General features: G+C 45.8%; 1 protein-coding gene across 6 annotated transcripts in view; it reads right to left on the bottom strand.

Moving 5' to 3' along the window:
• XYLB (xylulokinase) overlaps window positions 1-19161 on the bottom strand; it is a 306665-nt gene that overhangs the window by 191643 nt on the left and 95861 nt on the right. For 4 of the 6 annotated variants that reach the window (XM_077268660.1, XM_077268663.1, XM_077268662.1 and 1 more), the window contains 2 exons: window positions 10855-10949; window positions 5105-5222 (listed from right to left, as the gene is read on the bottom strand). In XM_077268660.1, the coding sequence (XP_077124775.1) occupies window positions 5105-5152 (48 nt within the window). In that variant the 5' untranslated portion in view covers window positions 5153-5222; window positions 10855-10949. The remainder of the gene's footprint in view (window positions 1-5104; window positions 5223-10854; window positions 10950-19161) is intronic. The other 2 variants (XM_077268661.1, XM_077268664.1) reach the window with 2 other exon arrangements.

Here is a 19161-nt window from a genome sequence, read left to right as displayed (position 1 = left end):
GGAGATGAAGTCTAATTTATAAACTGTTTGATACGAGTAGTACCATATGTCAGCCTTTTCCAGGGCAGATCAGTCGTACATTGGCATGGGGTGTACAACAAATTTTTGACAAGGGGTGATATCATGGGTACGAATGTGTCGAGCACGCACTCCGCTACACCCGCACTTCAAAGAAACTGTAAGTGCCTTTGGTATAAAGTGAATAAATATTGACACCATAAAATGTGCATCAATTATACATAAATTATGACACCTTAGACTGTAGGGTAGAAAATCAGACCTAGTAAACAGGTTTGCTCCCTTGGCTTGCTGCATATGGCAGCCGGGTGTAGCATACGGTTGGAGGAACAGAAGAAGGGCAGCGTCTACTTCATCGGTACAGGGAGAGTTGTCATGGTCGGCTGATTCATTCTAAACCCATTTTGGCAGTTCCTCTGGAAGTTCCAGGAAAGTGGATGGACTCTGATTTTATACTAATTATTCAGTAAATAGCAGTTGTAAAGGGAGCAATGAATTTAACCCTTATACCCCAACCCAACATGCTTAGGCCACCATCAGATGAGCTTATTTATATTACTCCATCTTCTCCGCACCAGCGATACGATTCTCTTATGCGAGAGAATCGGATCAGACTAAGGTGACACTGGTATCAAACGTTCACAGTGTATGAGCCGAGTGTTAGCAGCATAATCGACCAGATTCTCGCGCATGAAAGAACATATGCCAGTGTGAGCAAGCCCTTAGGCTGTGCCGCAGACCCCAGGCCAGCTGAAAACCCGCAACAGCTGCCTCTTAAAGGGCTAGTTCCATCTTCATTGAGCAGAATTGGATTGTGCTTGTGAAAACAAGCAACTGTCCAATTTTCTGTTAATTAGAATTTTTTGTATCCATGTTAGGCCTGTGTGGAGCAAGTGCAAAATACGGAGTCAATGTCATTTTATACAAGTGTTCGCAACACACCGCAGTCCTTGCTTCATCATAAAAGCTGTGTTTTGACCACTTCTGGCAGAAAGCATCCTTAGGGTATGTGTACAGTATGTCTTTTAGACACCTGCGTACTTGGATCATTTTTAAACAAAAAAAGACGTTTCAGGGAAACGTCCGCTGTGTTTTTTCCTGAAATGTCTTTTCGGACGTCTTTTTGTACTGCTCGGATGCCAGTGTTTTTACTTGGTGGCTTCCAAGCGAAAGCTGTCTGAAGAATGGACAGGTCACACTTTTAGCCACTACCAAGCTTTCGAAGACTGAAGCTGTAAAAAGAAGCGAAGAAAGATGGAGAATGCGCACAAGTCATTTTGACATTGCTGTACTTTATGGTCATTCTTTATGGTATTTTTTAGCACTTTTTCCGATGGGATACATCTGAATGCTTACAGAGCGTAAAGCGGGCCATACACAATACACTGTGTTCCGCCATGATGCTGTTGACCAATCTTCTGTCCGATCAATGGTAAGAACGATCCGACCAGATTAAATTGGCAGATTGGAGGAGAGAAAAAAAAAATAAAAGCTGACTTGTGCAAAGTGATAACTGATCAGTCAAATTTCAGCAGATCACAACATATAGTTGTATTTTTGGATGACAATAGCCACAATAAATCCAACCTGATAGATCACATCAGGATTTATGCCATTATTTGCTTACAGCTTCTAAACGATAGTTGGTCAAATAATCAAAATGAGCCATTTCTGCCAACTTTTCTCTTATGTGCGGGCAGCGGTGTGACTCTGCTGCAGAGCTCAGAATGGTTGTGTATTAGGTCGCACATTCTGGATCAAAGTTTTACAAGTATGAATGAGGCCATATTCACACTGAAATTGTAGTAGGTGTAAAAAGTACTGAAAAAACTCTGGAGCTGCAGTTTTCCCAAATCCTGCACTTTCTACAAAGACGGAATTATCATGTTGTTATGCGGGGTATGCAGAGAGCAGATGCAGCAGAGTTGAATGTGTATAGCTGTCTGTGCACTGAGACAACTCAGAAAATGTATGCATACCTCCCAACCGTCCCGATTTCAGCGGGACAGTCCCGCTTTGGCACCGGGGTCCCGCTGTCCCGCTTCGGGCATTTAAAATCCCGAATTTGCGGCCGCCGGTGAAGCCCCGCCCACTTCCGGGACGTAGAGAGAGCCAGCCTGTTTTTTTTTTTTTTTTTATAAAAGCTGCCTCCTGACCGCCCGCGCAACACCCCCCCCCCCTCCCGCCCCCTGTGCGGCGCTGCCACGCTGAAGGAGAGAGCCTGCAGCAATCAAGAAGAAAGGTCAGCGATTCACTACCTCTGGCTGTGTGTGCACGGAGCTCCGGCTTCTGCTCTTAGCTGCTATCCCGGCAGAGAAGGAGAGACGGGGGAGGTGCCGGGATAGTGCAGAGCTGTGAGCAGGAGACTGAAGACTTCAGCAGAGAGCTGCACATGGACATCAGCCGCCCCTGCATCACAGAGGAGATTGTGTGTGTGTGATGTGTGTGATGGCTGCGTGTGTGTGTGTGATGGCTGCGTGTGTGTGTGTGATGGCTGCGTGTGTGTGTGTGATGGCTGCGTGTGTGTGTGTGATGGCTGCGTGTGTGTGTGTGATGGCTGCGTGTGTGTGTGTGTGATGGCTGCGTGTGTGTGTGTGTGATGGCTGCGTGTGTGTGTGATGGCTGCGTGTGTGTGTGTGTGATGGCTGCGTGTGTGTGTGATGGCTGCGTGTGTGTGTGATGGCTGCGTGTGTGTGTGATGGCTGCGTGTGTGTGTGATGGCTGCGTGTGTGTGTGTGTGATGGCTGCGTGTGTGTGTGTGATGGCTGGGTGTGTGTGTGTGATGGCTGTGTGTGTGTGATGGCTGTGTGTGTGTGTGTGATGGCTGCGTGTGTGTGTGTGATGGCTGCGTGTGTGTGTGTGATGGCTGCGTGTGTGTGTGATGGCTGTGTGTGTGTGATGGCTGCATGTGTGATGGCTGCGCGTGTGTGTGTGTGTGATGGCTGCGTGTGTGTGTGTGATGGCTGCGTGTGTGTGTGATGGCTGCGTGTGTGTGTGATGGCTGTGTGTGTGTGATGGCTGCGTGTGTGTGATGGCTGCGTGTGTGTGATGGCTGCGTGTGTGTGATGGCTGCGTGTGTGTGTGTGATGGCTGTGTGTGTGTGTGTGATGGCTGTGTGTGTGTGTGATGGCTGCGTGTGTGTGATGGCTGTGTGTGTGTGATGGCTGTGTGTGTGTGATGGCTGTGTGTGTGTGATGGCTGTGTGTGTGTGATGGCTGCGTGTGTGTGATGGCTGCGTGTGTGTGATGGCTGCGTGTGTGTGATGGCTGCGTGTGTGTGATGGCTGCGTGTGTGTGTGATGTCTGCGTGTGTGTGTGATGGCTGCATGTGTGTGTGATGGCTGCGTGTATGTGTGTGTGTGATGGCTGCGTGTGTGTGTGTGATGGCTGCGTGTGTGTGTGTGATGGCTGCGTGTGTGTGTGTGATGGCTGCGTGTGTGTGTGTGTGATGGCTGCGTGTGTGATGCATTTGTGTCAAAGCTGCATGTGTTTGTGAGCTGCGTGCGTGTGAGCTGCGTGCCTGTGTGTGAGCTGCGTGCCTGTATGTCATTATACAGTATGGAGCATCATGTGTGGTCATTATACAATATGGAGCATCATGTGCGGTCATTATATAGTATGGAGCATCATGTGCGGTCATTATACAGTATGGAGCATCATGTGTGGCCATTATACAGTATGGAGCATCATGTGCGGCCATTATACAGTATGGAGCATCATGTGCGGCCATTATACAGTATGGAGCATCATGTGCGGTCATTATACAGTATGGAGCATCATGTGCGGTCATTATACAATATGGAGCATCATGTGCGGTCATTATACAGTATGGAGCATCATGTGCGGTCATTATACAGTATGGAGCATCATGTGCGGTCATTATACAGTATGGAGCATCATGTGTGGCCATTATACAGTATGGAGCATCATGTGCGGCCATTATACAGTATGGAGCATCATGTGTGGCCATTATACAGTATGGAGCATCATGTGCGGCCATTATACAGTATGGAGCATCATGTGCGGTCATTATACAGTCTGGAGCATCATGTGCGGTCATTATACAGTCTGGAGCATCATGTGCGGTCATTATACAGTCTGGAGCATCATGTGCGGTCATTATACAGTTTGGAGCATCATGTGCGGTCATTATACAGTCTGGAGCATCATGTGCGGTCATTATACAGTCTGGAGCATCATGTGCGGTCATTATACAGTATGGAGCATCATTTGCGGTCATACAGTATGGAGCATCATGTGCGGTCATTATACAGTATGGAGCATCATGTGCGGTCATTATACAGTATGGAGCATCATGTGCGGCCATTATACAGTATGGAGCATCATGTGCGGTCATTATACAGTATGGAGCATCATGTGTGGCCATTATACAGTATGGAGCATCATGTGCGGCCATTATACAGTATGGAGCATCATGTGCGGTCATTATACAGTATGGAGCATCATGTGCGGCCATTATACAGTATGGAGCATCATGTGCGGTCATTATACAGTATGGAGCATCATGTGCGGTCATTATACAGTATGGAGCATCATGTGTGTTCATTATACAGTATGGAGCATCATGTGCGGTCATACAGTATGGAGCATCATGTGCGGTCATTATACACTATGGAGCATCATGTGCGGTCATACAGTATGGAGCATCATGTGTGTTCATTATACAGTATGGAGCGTCATGTGTGGTCATTATATATTATGGAGCGTCATGTGTGGTCATCGTACAGTATGGAGCATCATGTGTGGCCATTATACAGTATGGGGCACTGTGTGGCCATATTTTTTTGTTTATAATTATTGTATATGAAACAGTGTGATCGGCAGTGCTAAATGGGTGTGGTTGGGATGTGGATATGGGTGTGACTAATTATGAATGGGTGTGGTCAGAGGCGTGGCCTAAAATTTGCCGCGGCGCGCAAAGCGCGCCGCAAACTTTGTCCCTCTTTCCCATCTTCAAAAGTTGGGAGGTATGTGTATGTGCAGCCCCAAACCATGGGGCCAAGGCTAGATATCGCTTGGCTACGTCAGTCTGGCTCACAAGATATAACACTGACGATGCCTATTACCTGCTGAGTGCTGAAGTCAAACCCCAGGTAATATGCAGCAGAGTCCATGGGACAGGATCCTTACGGCAGGGTAGGCAGATTCCTCTGTGCGTTCCCCATGTCCGGCACTGTGGGGTCACTACAATATAGTAAATCATTAACCAGTTGTGCTCCAGTTTAAGTTAAAGACATGAACCAGGGCGCCTAGCTAAATGCTTAATTGTGTTAAAGCAGGGTCTCCCCGCAGCCATGTGCCCTCCTTTCCTGTGCAGAGCTTCCTTCCTCCTTCCCACATGTCAGTGTAATGTGATAATGGAGGATAGCACCAGCTCCCTGAGGACACTCGGGGCTCATCATAACTATACTAATGGCCTGATTGCTCCTGAGGAAGGGAAACAAGGTGAAGAAGAGGTGTAAGTTGGTAAATTCCTCTGTGTTTCATGTAATCCCAGACAGACTGGATGATGTTGAGATCCAGGCTCTGTGGGGGCCATATCATCACTTCCAATACTCCCAGTTCTTCCTAACACAGAAACATTAGTAACCCACAGATAAAGGGCTACTCTACAGATTAAAAGCGCTCCAAGGCTGTGCGGCCACCGTACTGAAAGCGCGGCTACCGGGAGAAAATGAACTTTATTCCTCAGGCTTTCAAGTCCTCTCTTTGCTGCTTGGTGATAGAATTAGTGATAGGACTCGCAAGTGTGGGGACCCTTGATGCGGGTTGCGAGCTTGCATATTTTGGCCATAATATCAACTAATACCTCACATATTTTTGTATGTGTTTTTTGGCTCTGTAAACTGTGGTGTCTGTTCACATAAGGGTACCGTCACACATTGAAATTTTCATCGCTGCGACGGCACGATTCGTGACGCCGCAGCGTCGTATAATCATCGCTCCAGCGTCGTAGACTGCGGTCACACGTTGCAATCACGGCGCTGGAGCGATGCCGAAGTCCCCGGGTAACCAGGGTAAACATCGGGTAACTAAGCGCAGGGCCGCGCTTAGTAACCCGATGTTTACCCTGGTTACCAGCGTAAATGTAAAAAAACAAACAGTACATACTCACCCGTCGGTGTCCTTCAGGTCCCTTGCCGTCTGCTTCCTGCTCTGAGTGCAGCCGTACAGTGAGAGCAGAGCGCAGCACCGCTGTGATCTGCTCTCACTTTCCGGCCGGCACTCAGAGCAGGAAGCAGACGGCAAGGGACCTGAAGGACACCGACGGGTGAGCATGTACGGTTTGTTTTTTTACGTTTACGCTTGTAACCAGGGTAAACATCGGGTTACTAAGCGCGGCCCTGCGCTTAGTTACCCGATGTTTACCCTGGTTACAAGCGAAGACATCGCTGGATCGCTGTCACACACAACGATCCAGCGATGTCAGCGGGTGATCAAGCGACGAAAGAAAGTTCCAAACGATCTGCTACGACGTACGATTCTCAGCAGGGTGTCTGATCGCAGTAGCGTGTCAGACACAGCGATATCGTAACGATATCGCTAGAACGTCACGAATCGTAACGTCGTAGCGATGGAAATTTCAATGTGTGACAGTACCCTAAGATGCATTTTGGATAGCACTGGGCAGCCCGCCTGATCTAAGGCCCCGTGTCCATGTTCCGTAATGACTGCACTTTGGACGGAGCGGAAACCCCGCTCCCCCCAAAGCCCCGCCCCTTTTGGAACGCGCGGTGATTACGGATGTGTTCTGTGAACACATCCGGAATCACCGCACCCCATACATAGGGGCAGGTCGCGACCAATCAGCGACGGGCACAGTCTGGCCACAAATTCGCACCTTCCTATACTCCGTCAGTGCCCCCTCCAGTCACCGCTCACACAGGGTTAATGGCTGCGTTACACCGCGTTATGCCGCGGTGTAACGCAGTCCGTTAACGCTGCTATTAACCCTGTATGACCAACTTTTTACTATTGATACTGCCTATGCAGCATCAATAGTAAAAAGATCTAATGTTAAAAATAATAAAAAAAAAAATCATTATATACTCACCTTCCGGCACCTTTCCCACTCCTCGCGACGCTCCGGTCCCAAGAATGCATTGCGGTCTCGCGAGATGATGGCGTAGTGGTCTCACGAGACCGCTACGTCATCATCTCACGAGACCACAATGCATTCTTGGGACAGGAGCGTCGTGAGGTGCATCGCTAAACACCTGGCCTGGATCCGGGGGCCGCTGGAAGGTGAGTATATAACTATTTTTTATTTTAATTATTTTTTTTTAACAGGGATATGGTGCCCACATTGCTATATACTACGTGGGCTGTGTTATATACTGCATGGGTTGTGTTATATACTGCGTGGGCTGTGTTATATACTATGTCTCTGTGCTATATACTACGTGGGCTGTGCTATATACTACGTGGGCTGTGCTATAAACTACGTGGATGTGCTATATACTACGTGGCTGTGCTATATACTACGTTGGCTGTGTTATATGCTACGTGGGCTGTTATATACTACGTGGCTGTGTTACATGCTACATGGCTGTGCTATATGCTACGTAGGCTGTGCTATATGCTACGTGGGCTGTGCTATATGCTACGTGGGTTGTGCTATGTGCTACGTGGGTTGTGCTATATGCTACGTGGGCTGTGCTATATGCTATGTGGGCTGTGTTATATACTACGTGGCCTGAGTTATATGCTACGTGGCTGTACTATATGCTATGTGGGCTGTGTTATATACTACGTGGGCTGTGTTATATACTACGTGGCTGTGCTATATTTCTCTGCTGTATCTGTGCATCATGAATCGTGGTATGTGTTAAAGAGGGGTCCCACTGAGACTCTTTCGCCTGGGGCCCTCAAAAACCTGGAGCCGGCCCTGGCTTCACTGATTGGTAACGCCCAGCCGGCCGCGAACAATCAGCAACAGGCGCAGTCCGTCCACGAATTGGTGCGGAATTTGAACCACGCTTCGCTAATTGGTCGCACCCGGCCGGCTGAATCCTGTGTATAAATTGCATTATTCTGAAAACTTCATAAATAAACTATATACATATTCTAGAATACCCGATGCGTTAGAATCGGGCCACCATCTAGTTACATAATAAGCATGCCCCGGCACTAACTGACAGCCATCTTTGCATTGATGCCCTGCAGAGGCAGCTATCAGTCAATATGCCAGGTCTGCTTACCACTACCCCTAATAGACTGGAAGGAGACTGGAGCCGCGCCAGCCCACCTCTATCACCTCTATTATGTCCTCCCAGCAGCCATGCTTTCAGCACAGCAGTTATATCGCATATCTGCAGGTTAATAGCATTTGGGGACACAACCGGTTCTCTTTAAGAAAAGGACTGAATGTTTGGGGTTGTTGTCGTACTGAAGAATAAATTTGGAGACGAATCTGACTACTTCCTTACACAATGAATATGTATCTGTCTGTATTTCTCAGCATCGAGAACGCCATTATTCCTGACCAAATCCCCAACTCCATTTGCTGACACTCATTATTGTACCGTTCTCCAACCCTTTGGGGAAGAAACTGCCTCCTATTAAAATATTTCAGACTTGGCTTATCAGCCCAGAGCACCTTCTGCCAGTTTTCTGCCCCCCAGTTCCTACGGTTTTCTGCAGAGTTGAATCACTTGGTCTTATTTACATGGTGAAGGTAACACATTTTGGTTACATTTCCCCCATGAAGAACACTTCCAGCCAGACTTCAACAAACAGTAGATTGGTGGAGCTTGATCCCACTGATTGCTGCCAGTTCTGAGCTGATGCCACTGCTGGACATCTGATTTTGAAGAAGAATATACGTGGTTTTTTTTTCATCTGCTGTGCTAAATTTCCTTGGCCGACCACTGCTTCTACAGTCCTCAACGTTGCCGATTTCTTGTTGTCCTCAATACTGAGAAATCCAGACACTTATCCATCATGCAATACCATCAGGGAGATGTCTAATTAGCTCCATATTTATTCTACAGCAGTCTGTGTGGGAATACATGAAGTAACAGAAGGATTTGCACAAGTGACAGCTACAGAAGTTCTGTGGTTAGTTGACCAAGATGTTTGAAACAATCTCTGCCGAGCTCCTTCAAAAACTGTATGCATTATACAATTTGCATTCTTGCAGTCACATGCTGACTAGACTCAGCAGGCTTCTCTCAGTTTTCTTCTACTGAAAGAAGCAGACTAAGTCTATTCTGCATGTGACTGCAAGTATACAAATTGCATTATGTGTTGTGTGGAGTCCATCACTCTTTACCTGACCTCCGTGTGTTGTGTGGAGTCCGTCACTCTTTACCTGACCTCCGTGTGTTGTGTGGAGTCCGTCACTCTTTACCTGACCTCCGCGTCTTGTGGAGTCCATCACTCTTTACCTGACCTCCGTGTGTTGTGTGGAGTCCGTCACTCTTTACCTAACCTCCGTGTGTTGTGTGGAGTCCGTCACTCTTTACCTGACCTCCGTGTGTTGTGTGGAGTCCGTCACTCTTTACCTGACCTCCGTGTGTTGTGTGGAGTCCGTCACTCTTTACATGACCTCCGTGTGTTGTGTGGAGTCCGTCACTCTTTACCTGACCTCCGTGTGTTGTGTGGAGTCCGTCACTCTTTACCTGACCTCCGTGTGTTGTGTGGAGTCCGTCACTCTTTACCTGACCTCCGTGTGTTGTGTGGAGTCCGTCACTCTTTACCTGACCTCCGTGTGTTGTGTGGAGTCCATCACTCTTTACCTGACCTCCGTGTGTTGTGTGGAGTCCGTCACTCTTTACCTGACCTCCGTGTGTTGTGTGGAGTCCATCACTCTTTACCTTACCTCCGTGTGTTGTGTGGAGTCCATCACTCTTTACCTGACCTCCGTGTGTTGTGTGGAGTCCATCACTCTTTACCTGACCTCTGTATGTTGTGTGGAGTCCATCACTCTTTACCTGACCTCCGTGTGTTGTGTGGAGTCTGTCACTCTTTACCTGACCTCCGTGTGTTGTGTGGAGTCCATCACTCTTTACCTTACCTCCGTGTGTTGTGTGGAGTCCATCACTCTTTACCTTACCTCCGTGTGTTGTGTGGAGTCCATCACTTTTTACCTGACTTCCATGTGTACTGCGGGATCTGTCACTCAGTACCTGTCCTCTACTGGTAGTGTGGTGCCTGTCACTCTCTACCTGACTTCCATGTGGAGTCCATCACTGAGCATTTATCCTCCATATGTAGTGTCAGATCTAGCATGTTCTCCTCCCCTCTATGTATTGTGCAGGTATGTCCTTCCCGGACAGCAAACTGCAAAGATCTAAGGGTTCCTACCTGTGATGTGAGAGCCCTGAACTCAAAAGCGTTAAAAGGAATCTGTCGGTAGGTTTTTGCTATTTATTCTGACAGCAGCATGACGTAGGGACAGAGAGCCTGATTCCAGCAATGTGTCACTTACTGGGATTTGCTTTTGTTTCAATTAAATCAGTGTTTTATCAGCAGGAGATTATCACTACAGGACAAGCTGCCAACTTGCTTCCTGGTCAAGCCACACAGAGTACACAGAAAACTGCCAGTCATGTGGACAGGGAGTTACAGAGGGCTAGATGTGCAGTAGAGAAAACTATGATGCTATCACAACTTCTGCACCCAGTAAACTAAATGACATATCGATGGAATCATTCTGCTGTCAGATTACACAGAACACATGCGCCCTGCTTCGTTTCATGCACGTATTGGCTGTTTGGCACTATGGATTATCGGCGTAGGCGGCTTTCTCCTTGTGGAATAAGCAAGAAGAGAATCGGTCCCTGACCCGGATAATTGAATTTAAAATCCTTACCTATAATTTCTTGGCGCTGACCCCCTGACCTCGTGTGGCTCCGCTGACGTATCTGTTTACTCACTGGCATACGGTCAGTGAAGAGTGATAAAGAACTGCAAAGGCAGAAAAACTGTTTTAATATATTGTGACAAACTGCAATAAAACAGACAGAATTTATAAACCACCTGTAACCTCTCACACATGAGCTTCACATTTATGAAACATAGCGCAACAATTATAAATGACTAGATGGTGGCCCGATTCTCACGCATCGGGTATTCTAGAATCTTTTTAATTATATGTTGTTATTAATTGTCTTGTGTGTTTTCTTGATTTTCATTTTTAGTTTTCCTAATATGACCACGGTTCTGGATGTCAGTGGATTCCCTCATATCACAGCTACACAGAGGAATATGAAGCCATCACCCTTGTTATTTATTTGGTTGTGTGTTTTTAGTATTCGTCTTGGCTATCATATTGTATTAATATGCATATTGCACTTGTCACTTTAGTCACTATATATATCCTTTGTGATATTAGCTCGTCACTTTAATATAGGCGGGTTGTGTAAAAATCCCCCCCTTGTTTTCTACTATATTTGTATAATACAATGATGTATAATTTATATATGTATACATTTATTATATATGTATATAATTTATAACCTGTATGGGTGCACCTTTTTAGCACTAATACACTGTGGGAATCTAACAGCTCTTTAATTGAGCTCCTTAGAGATGGCCGCCACCGTGGTCTCCATAAATATGGCCGCCGGCAGTGGCAATGCCCGCTGTGATCCGGATCGCTCGTTTTGACCGCTCCTGCCGCTAGAGGCTGGGCGTGTGTGTCACCTGACGTCATTTGGTGTTATTCCACCTACACACACGCCCAGCTGCGGCAGGTTCGGCAATGACGCGCACCGGGCACCACCGCGTATGCGCCGTTTGTCCGGCGGTACTTCCGGCTTAGCCACTACTTAAACATCATGGGACAGGCTGTAAATCGAACCCTGTTGAAAAAGCCATTTGGCGAAACGTGCGTTCGGGGGCGGTGTGAAGGAGGGGGCACTCTCTGTGACTACCGATATGGGTAAGCCTATTTGATGTTTTACCTAACTTATACTGGTTATATGTATGGGATACCTTTGGGACCCTTTGCTTAATAATGGTTGTTTGCCTGGCGCACCCATATGAGATAAGAAACTAATACTAGTGCCTCCCCCATTCATCATTTTTTCCGTCATGTTTTCTCCTTATTGATCTCTCCTGTTTTGCGGAGTGTTTACAGTACACTCCTGCACTCTTTTCTGATTTATGGTGTTGTTTTATATGTTTGACTTATTGTATTAATAAAATATTGTCTATAATTTTTATACATAATTATGTATTTGTGGACTTTTTTGCTCTATTTTTTTGGTTGTATCTCTGTTTGGAGTTGTCCTAGTGATTTTAGTTTCTGGACACCCTGGGGGTGTCCTGGGAGAGCTGAGTTCTTGCGCTCTCATCTACAGTGTACCTCAGTGCTTCATGATTGCGTGATTAATCATTCTAGAATATGTATGTAGTTTATTTATGAAGATTTCAGAATAATGCAATGAATACACAGGATTTGGATGGTCAGGTGCGACCAATCAGCGAAGCGTGGTTCAAATCCCGTGCCAATTCGCGGCCGGACTGCGTCTGTCCCTGATTGTCCGCGGCCGGCCGGGCGCGACCAATCTGTGAAGCCAGGGCGGGCTCCAGGTTCTTGAGGGCCCCGAGCGAAAGAGTCTCACAGCCCACGTAGCATATAACACAGCCCATGTAGTATATAGCACAGCCATGTAGTATATAGTACAGCCACGTAGTATATAGCACAGGTACGTAGTATATAACATAGCCACATAGTACATAGCACAGCCCATGCAGTACATTGCACAGCTACGTAGTATATAGCACAGCCACGTAGAATATAACACAGCCCACATAGTATATTGCACAGCCACGTAGTATATAGCACAGCCACGTAGTATATAGCACAGCCACGTAGTATATTGCACAGCCATGTAGTATATTGCACATCCACGTAGTATATAGCACAGCCCACGCAGTATATAGCACAGCTTACATAGTATATAACACAGCCCACGCAGTATATAGCACAGCTTACTTAGTATATAACACAGCCCACGCAGTATATAACACAGCCCACGTAGTATATAGCACAGCCCATGTAGTATATAGCACAGGCCACGCAGTATGTAACACAGCCCATGTAGTATATAACACAGTGCCATGTATGCGGCTCATGTAGTCGTAATAAGAAGCCTTAGGAATTACATTTTTTTATTTTTGAGTTATTGTAGTACGTAGTAAAGGCTACCCAAGAACTAACTGCTACAGTACTTAGAAGTAGTTTTCTGACGTGTTCCTAAGTATGATGCCATATTGCTGCAAATTCCTTTATACAATCTGTAACAATAACCTCCCCGTACATAAAGGGTGTAGCCATAGAACAGGGAGGACCTCATGGTGGAAATCCGTAGCCTGCTCTACAGCATCAGATTTTATGGCATTTAGTAATGGCATGGTGCCGGGTCTGCGGGGACGCACATGGTTGTTTTTGTCACATGCCTTAAGGAAGCATTTCATGGCAATTAAAACAATATGAACAGTAGCTTCAGTATCGGAGAGCAGCCAATCTGGCATGGACACAGTAACTGCTAATACCTGTTTATTTGCTTCATGTGACCTTTAGTTAAATGCACCATAATAAGGAACACAGGTCTGTAACCTTCCGAAATCCATACAAATGATAAAAACGAAAAGGAGGAGAAATAAAATACTTGTGAGTTTTAGCAGAATAAAACACAATACCACAATTTTAAGAATAAAATACAATAATGGCCCTCGAGATCATTTTCATGCCGGTCTTGATGAGGGGGCATGTTGGGAGTCAGAAACTCCCGATTCATTAAAACATCACTACAGCGCTTTTATTTCACCACCAGAGTGGTATCACTAAAGTCTTTTCCCTGCCCCTAGTAATATACTAATTAGCTGGAGTCTTCAGCTTCAGCTCTTCCCGATCCTGCTCCGGTCCCGCGCCACCATCATGTGACTGCGACTTCTGAACGACCAGCAGTCAGAGGCAACAGTCACAAGCTCTCAGTGTGTCTATGAGACCCTCGTTCTGGCTCTCAAAGACTGATCCTCCAGCAAACACTGGAGCATACAGGCTGGTCGCAACCAGATGAAGGCAACCACAGCGACAACGAGACCAGTACACGATAGCAGCTTGTAAAAAGGCTACTACAGGCACGGAACTTACTTTAATGACACCACTCCAGCACTGAAATAATAATAATAATATAATAATAATAAATAAAACAAATCTAGCAGAATGGTGCTTTTAGAGGCGCATGCCTCTTAATGAACCAGGAACATCTGATGAGTGGTGTACATCTCCATGTACCTCACCACAAATCTTACTCCAGTCAGGGATTGGAGTAAGATTTCTAGCGTAAGAAACTCTTCAGTTCATCATGAATTTGCTGAGATATATAGTGTTTTACTGCAACCACACCACATTCTGGCCTCCGTTCTGCCTATTTTGGTGAAGCTGGTATGAAAATGCCAAAAGCTGTAAAATTGTTGGTAAAATCCTTATAGCACAAACATTTTACAACTTTTCAAAGCAATTTATGACAGAATTCTGACATAATCACTTTGAAGTATCAAAGCCACAGCCAAAAAACATTTAAGTTGGAATTTCCTAATTCGGTAGGCTGGATGCTTCTGCTATATACAGTAACTGTTCCTCCGTCCAGCTACACATTTGCAGCACAACGTCTCCTGGTTCGGAGGACAGTAACATGCGCCCACACAGGACCTAAATGCGTCGCCAATGTAAATCTATGGGGAAAAAACGCATCCTGCAGACAACTTTGCAGGATGCGTTTTTTCGCCAAAACGACGCATTGCGACGTATGCAAAAAAACGCTAGTGTGAAAGTAGCCTTATTCACTATATATCTGGCAGAGGTTGGCACAGTCCCTGCCTAAATACCATCAGCTTTTCTTTGTTCCCTTTAGAACATATAGCGCCAGTGTGATTTTTATTATACATTCAAGAAGTATAGTAACCATTTAAGCACAACACAGGAATTAAGACAATGTGGAAGTAAAAATGAAAATTTAAATTTTTTCCCGTAACTGTTGCCTTAGCCCCCAATTTTTCATTTTCACAAAAGCAACAGGAGCAAATCGCTCATAAAATTTGTTCTCCTAATTCTCCTGAGTACGCCAATACCCCATATGTGGTGCAAAACTACTGTTTTAGCGCATGGCAATGCTCGGAAGGGAAGGTGCACCATTTGACTTTTGGAATGAACAATTGTCTGGAATAGATTGCAGCTGCCAAGTCACGTTTGCAGAGCCTTTGATGTGTCTAAAACGTGGAAACCCCCACAATTGACCACATTTTGAAAACTACATCCCTCAAGGAAGGTTTCTTCCACAAAAATGTTGTTTTAGCCCAAATTTTTCATTTTCATAGGGGTAACAAGAGAAAATGGGGAACATAATTTGTTGTGCAATTTCTCCTGAGAAGAGGGATACATACCTGATATGTGGTCAAACTCTTGTTTGACAACACAGCAGGGTTTGGAAGGGAAGGAGAACTAGTGGATATTTGGAGTGAAATATTATCTGGAATAGATTGTGGATGCCATGTTGCATTTGGAGAGCCGTCAAGGTTGCAAAACAACAGAAACCCCAACAAGTGACCCAATTTTGGAACCTACACCACTCAACAATTTCCTCTCCGGGAGTAGTGAACATTTTAAATGCACAAGTATTTCATAGAATTGTATAACATTGGGCTATGAAAATGAAAAGTTTTTTTTTTCCATTAACATATTGTTTTACACTGTGTGCATAATTATTAGGCAAGTTGTATTTTAGAGGATTATTTTTATTATTGATCAACAACTATGTTCTCAATCAACCCAAAAGACTCGTAAATAACAAAGCTTAATATTTTTGGAAGTTGGAGTGGGTTATTTTTAGATTTGGCTATCTTAGGAGGATATCGGTTTGTGCAGGTAACTATTACTGTGCAGAATTATTAGGCAACTTAATAAAAACCAAATATATTCCCATCTCACTTGTTTATTTTCACCAGGTAAACCAATATAACTGCACAAAATTTAGAAATAAACATTTCTAACATGCAAAAACAAAACCCCAAAAAATTAGTGACCAATATAGCCATCTTTCTTTATGATGACACTCAGCAGCCTTCCATCCATAGATTCTGTCAGTTGCTTGATCTGTTTACGACCAACATTACGTGCAGCAGCCACCACAGCCTCCCAGACACTGTTCCGAGAGGTGGACTGTTTTCCCTCCCTGTAGATCTCACATTTTATGAGGGACCACAGGTTCTCTATGGGGTTCAGATCAGGTGAACAAGGGGGCCATGTCATTATTTTTTCTTCTTTGAGACCTTTACTGGCCAGCCACGCTGTGGAGTAGTTGGAGGCATGTGATGGAGCATTGTCCTGCATGAAAATCATGTTTTTATTGAACAATACCGACTTCTTCCTGTACCACTGCTTGAAGAAGTTGTCTTCCAGAAACTGGCAGTAGGTCTGGGAGTTGAGCTTCATTCCATCCTCAACCCGAAAAGGTCCCACAAGTTCATCTTTGATGATACCAGCCCATACCAGTCCCCCACCTCCACCTCGCTGGCATCTGAATCGGAGTGGAACTCTCTGCCCTTTACTGATCCAGCCTCTGGCCCATCCATCTGGCCCATCAAGAGTCACTCTCATTTCATCAGTCCATAAAACCTTTGAAAAGTCAGTCTTAAGATATTTCTCGGCCCAGTCTTGACGTTTTATCTTATGTTTCTTGTTCAAAGGTGGTCGTTTTTCAGCCTTCCTTACCTTGGCCATGTCCCTGAGTATCGCACACCTTGTGCATTTTGTCACTCCAGTAACGTTGCAGCTCTGAAATATGGCAAAACTGGTGGCAAATGGCATCTTGGCAGCTTCACGCTTGATTTTCCTCAATTCATGGGCAGTTATTTTACACCTTTTTTGCCCAACACGCTTCTTGCGACCCTGTTGGCTATTTGCCATGAAACGCTTGATTGTTCGGTGATCACGCTTCAAAGGTTTGGCAATTTCAAGACTGCTGCATCCCCTCTGCAATACATCTCACAATTTTGGACTTTTAAGAGCCTGTCAAATCTCTCTTCTGACCCATTTTGCCAAAGGAAAGGAAGTTGCCTAATAATTAAGCACACCTTATATAGGGTTTTGATGTCGTTAGACAACACCCCTCCTCATTACAGAGATGCACATCACCTGATTTACTTAATTTGTAGTTGGCTCTCAAGTCTCAACAGCTTGGAGTAGGACAACATGTATAAAAAGTATCATGTGATCAAAATACAACTTGCCTAATAATTCTGCACACAGTGTAGTGTAGAATGCTAGCAGGTGCGTAGGATGCAGTGACACACAGGAGGCAGAACAAGGGTTAACAGGTTCTTTATATATAAAAAAAACTGTGATGATACAAGCAGGGGGTAAAGGATGTAAACTTGAGGATGGGGGAAGTCAAATGCAGAAGGAAATAACAGGTTAACTTATCAGTCTCTGTGCGCTGGAGGAAGGTGGCTGGATTATCCCTCGGCGGCGCAAGATGTCTATGTTCTGGTCCCGCAGATGAGCGATGCACTGTCTCCTTGCGATAATGAATCCTCCGGGTCCTTCGGCACGTGATCTCCTGATCCGGGCACACGGTGGGGTAGAGGTGAAGGTCAGCGGCACAGTGGAAGAAGCAGAAAGAGACTTAGCGGTACCTCCGTGGTGGTGAGCGGAGCCAAGGTATGCACTCTCTCATGGTCACTACCGGGAACGGATGTCTCTCTGGGCTGAGTGTAGCACGGTGTCAGCAGTCTTGCTAGCTGAGAGTACAGGCACAGTTAGCTGGCGTGGGTAAGCCTAGAGGGAGTCAACCGTCTCACTGCTCACAATCTCGTTCCCCGCCAAGTGTCCTGTATTCCCGCTCAGACTGCTATTTATGTCGGACCTGCCCCCATTAGTGAGGTGTCCTGAACTGCTCCTGTCAGAAATCTCTTCCCCTGAACCAACGGTGACAGCCCAGACACGCAAGAGAGACCGTTAGCTTGGCTCTCATCCCTACATTAGCCCCAAGTTTTTAATTTCCAAAAGAGCTAATAGAAGAAAATGGACCACAAAATTTGTTACACAATGTCTACTGAGTACGGCAATACCCCTACTTTTTAGGCACAGTGCAAAGCTCAGGAGGGAATGAATGCCATATCGGAGTGTAGATTTGCCTGGAAGGGTTTTTCAGTGTCATGTCACATTGACAGAGCCTCTGAGGGGTGAGGACAGCAGGACCCCCAAAAACCCCCAAATCATCCAGCGGGGCAGTGAACCTATTGGCACCACATGTGTTTCACAAAATTTTATACCATTGAGCAGTGAAGAAAAAAATGTTGTTTTAGCCCCAGATGTTACATTTTCACAAGGGGAAGTAGGTAAAATGACTGCATAATTTACAGTGGCTTGCAAAAGTATTCACACCCTTGGCATTTTTCCTGTTCTGCAAACTCACAGCCTGGAATTTCACAGGTTTTTTGAGGGTTTGCATCAGTTCATGTGAAGAACATGCCTACAGATATGAACATTTGGTTTTCTTTTTATTGTGAAGCAAATAATAGGGCAAAATAACTGAAAACTTCAGTGTTCAACTATTCACCCCCCTAAACTCAGTACTTTGTACAGCAACTACAGCTGCAATTCACTTTGGATAAGGGTACTGTCACACAGTGCAATTTTGATCGCTACGACGGCACGATCCGTGACGTCGCAGCGTCGTATGATCGTCGCTCCAGCGTCGTAGACTGCGGTCACACTTTGCAATCACGGCGCTGGAGCGATGCCGAAGTCCCCGGGTAACCATCGGGTTACTAAGCGCAGGGCCGTGCTTAGTAACCCGATGTTTACCGTGGTTACCAGCGTAAACGTAAAAAAAACAAACAGTACATACTTACATTCCGGTGTCTGTCCCCCGGCGTTCTGCTTCTCTCCACTGTGTAAGCACCATAGCCGGAAAGCACAGCGGTGACGTCAGACGTCACCGCTGTGCTCGCTTTCCGGCCGGCAGGCGCTCACAGTGCAGAGAAGCTGAGACGCCGGAGGACGGACACCGGAATGTAAGTATGTACTGTTTGTTTTTTTTACGTTTACGCTGGTAACCAGGGTAAACATCGGGTTACTAAGCGTGGCCCTGCGCTTAGTTACCCG

Source organism: Ranitomeya variabilis, chromosome 6 (genome assembly GCF_051348905.1).
Source record: "Ranitomeya variabilis isolate aRanVar5 chromosome 6, aRanVar5.hap1, whole genome shotgun sequence".
In the NCBI taxonomy this organism is placed as follows: domain Eukaryota; kingdom Metazoa; phylum Chordata; class Amphibia; order Anura; family Dendrobatidae; genus Ranitomeya; species Ranitomeya variabilis.
This window is presented reverse-complemented; position numbering and strand designations above follow the sequence as displayed.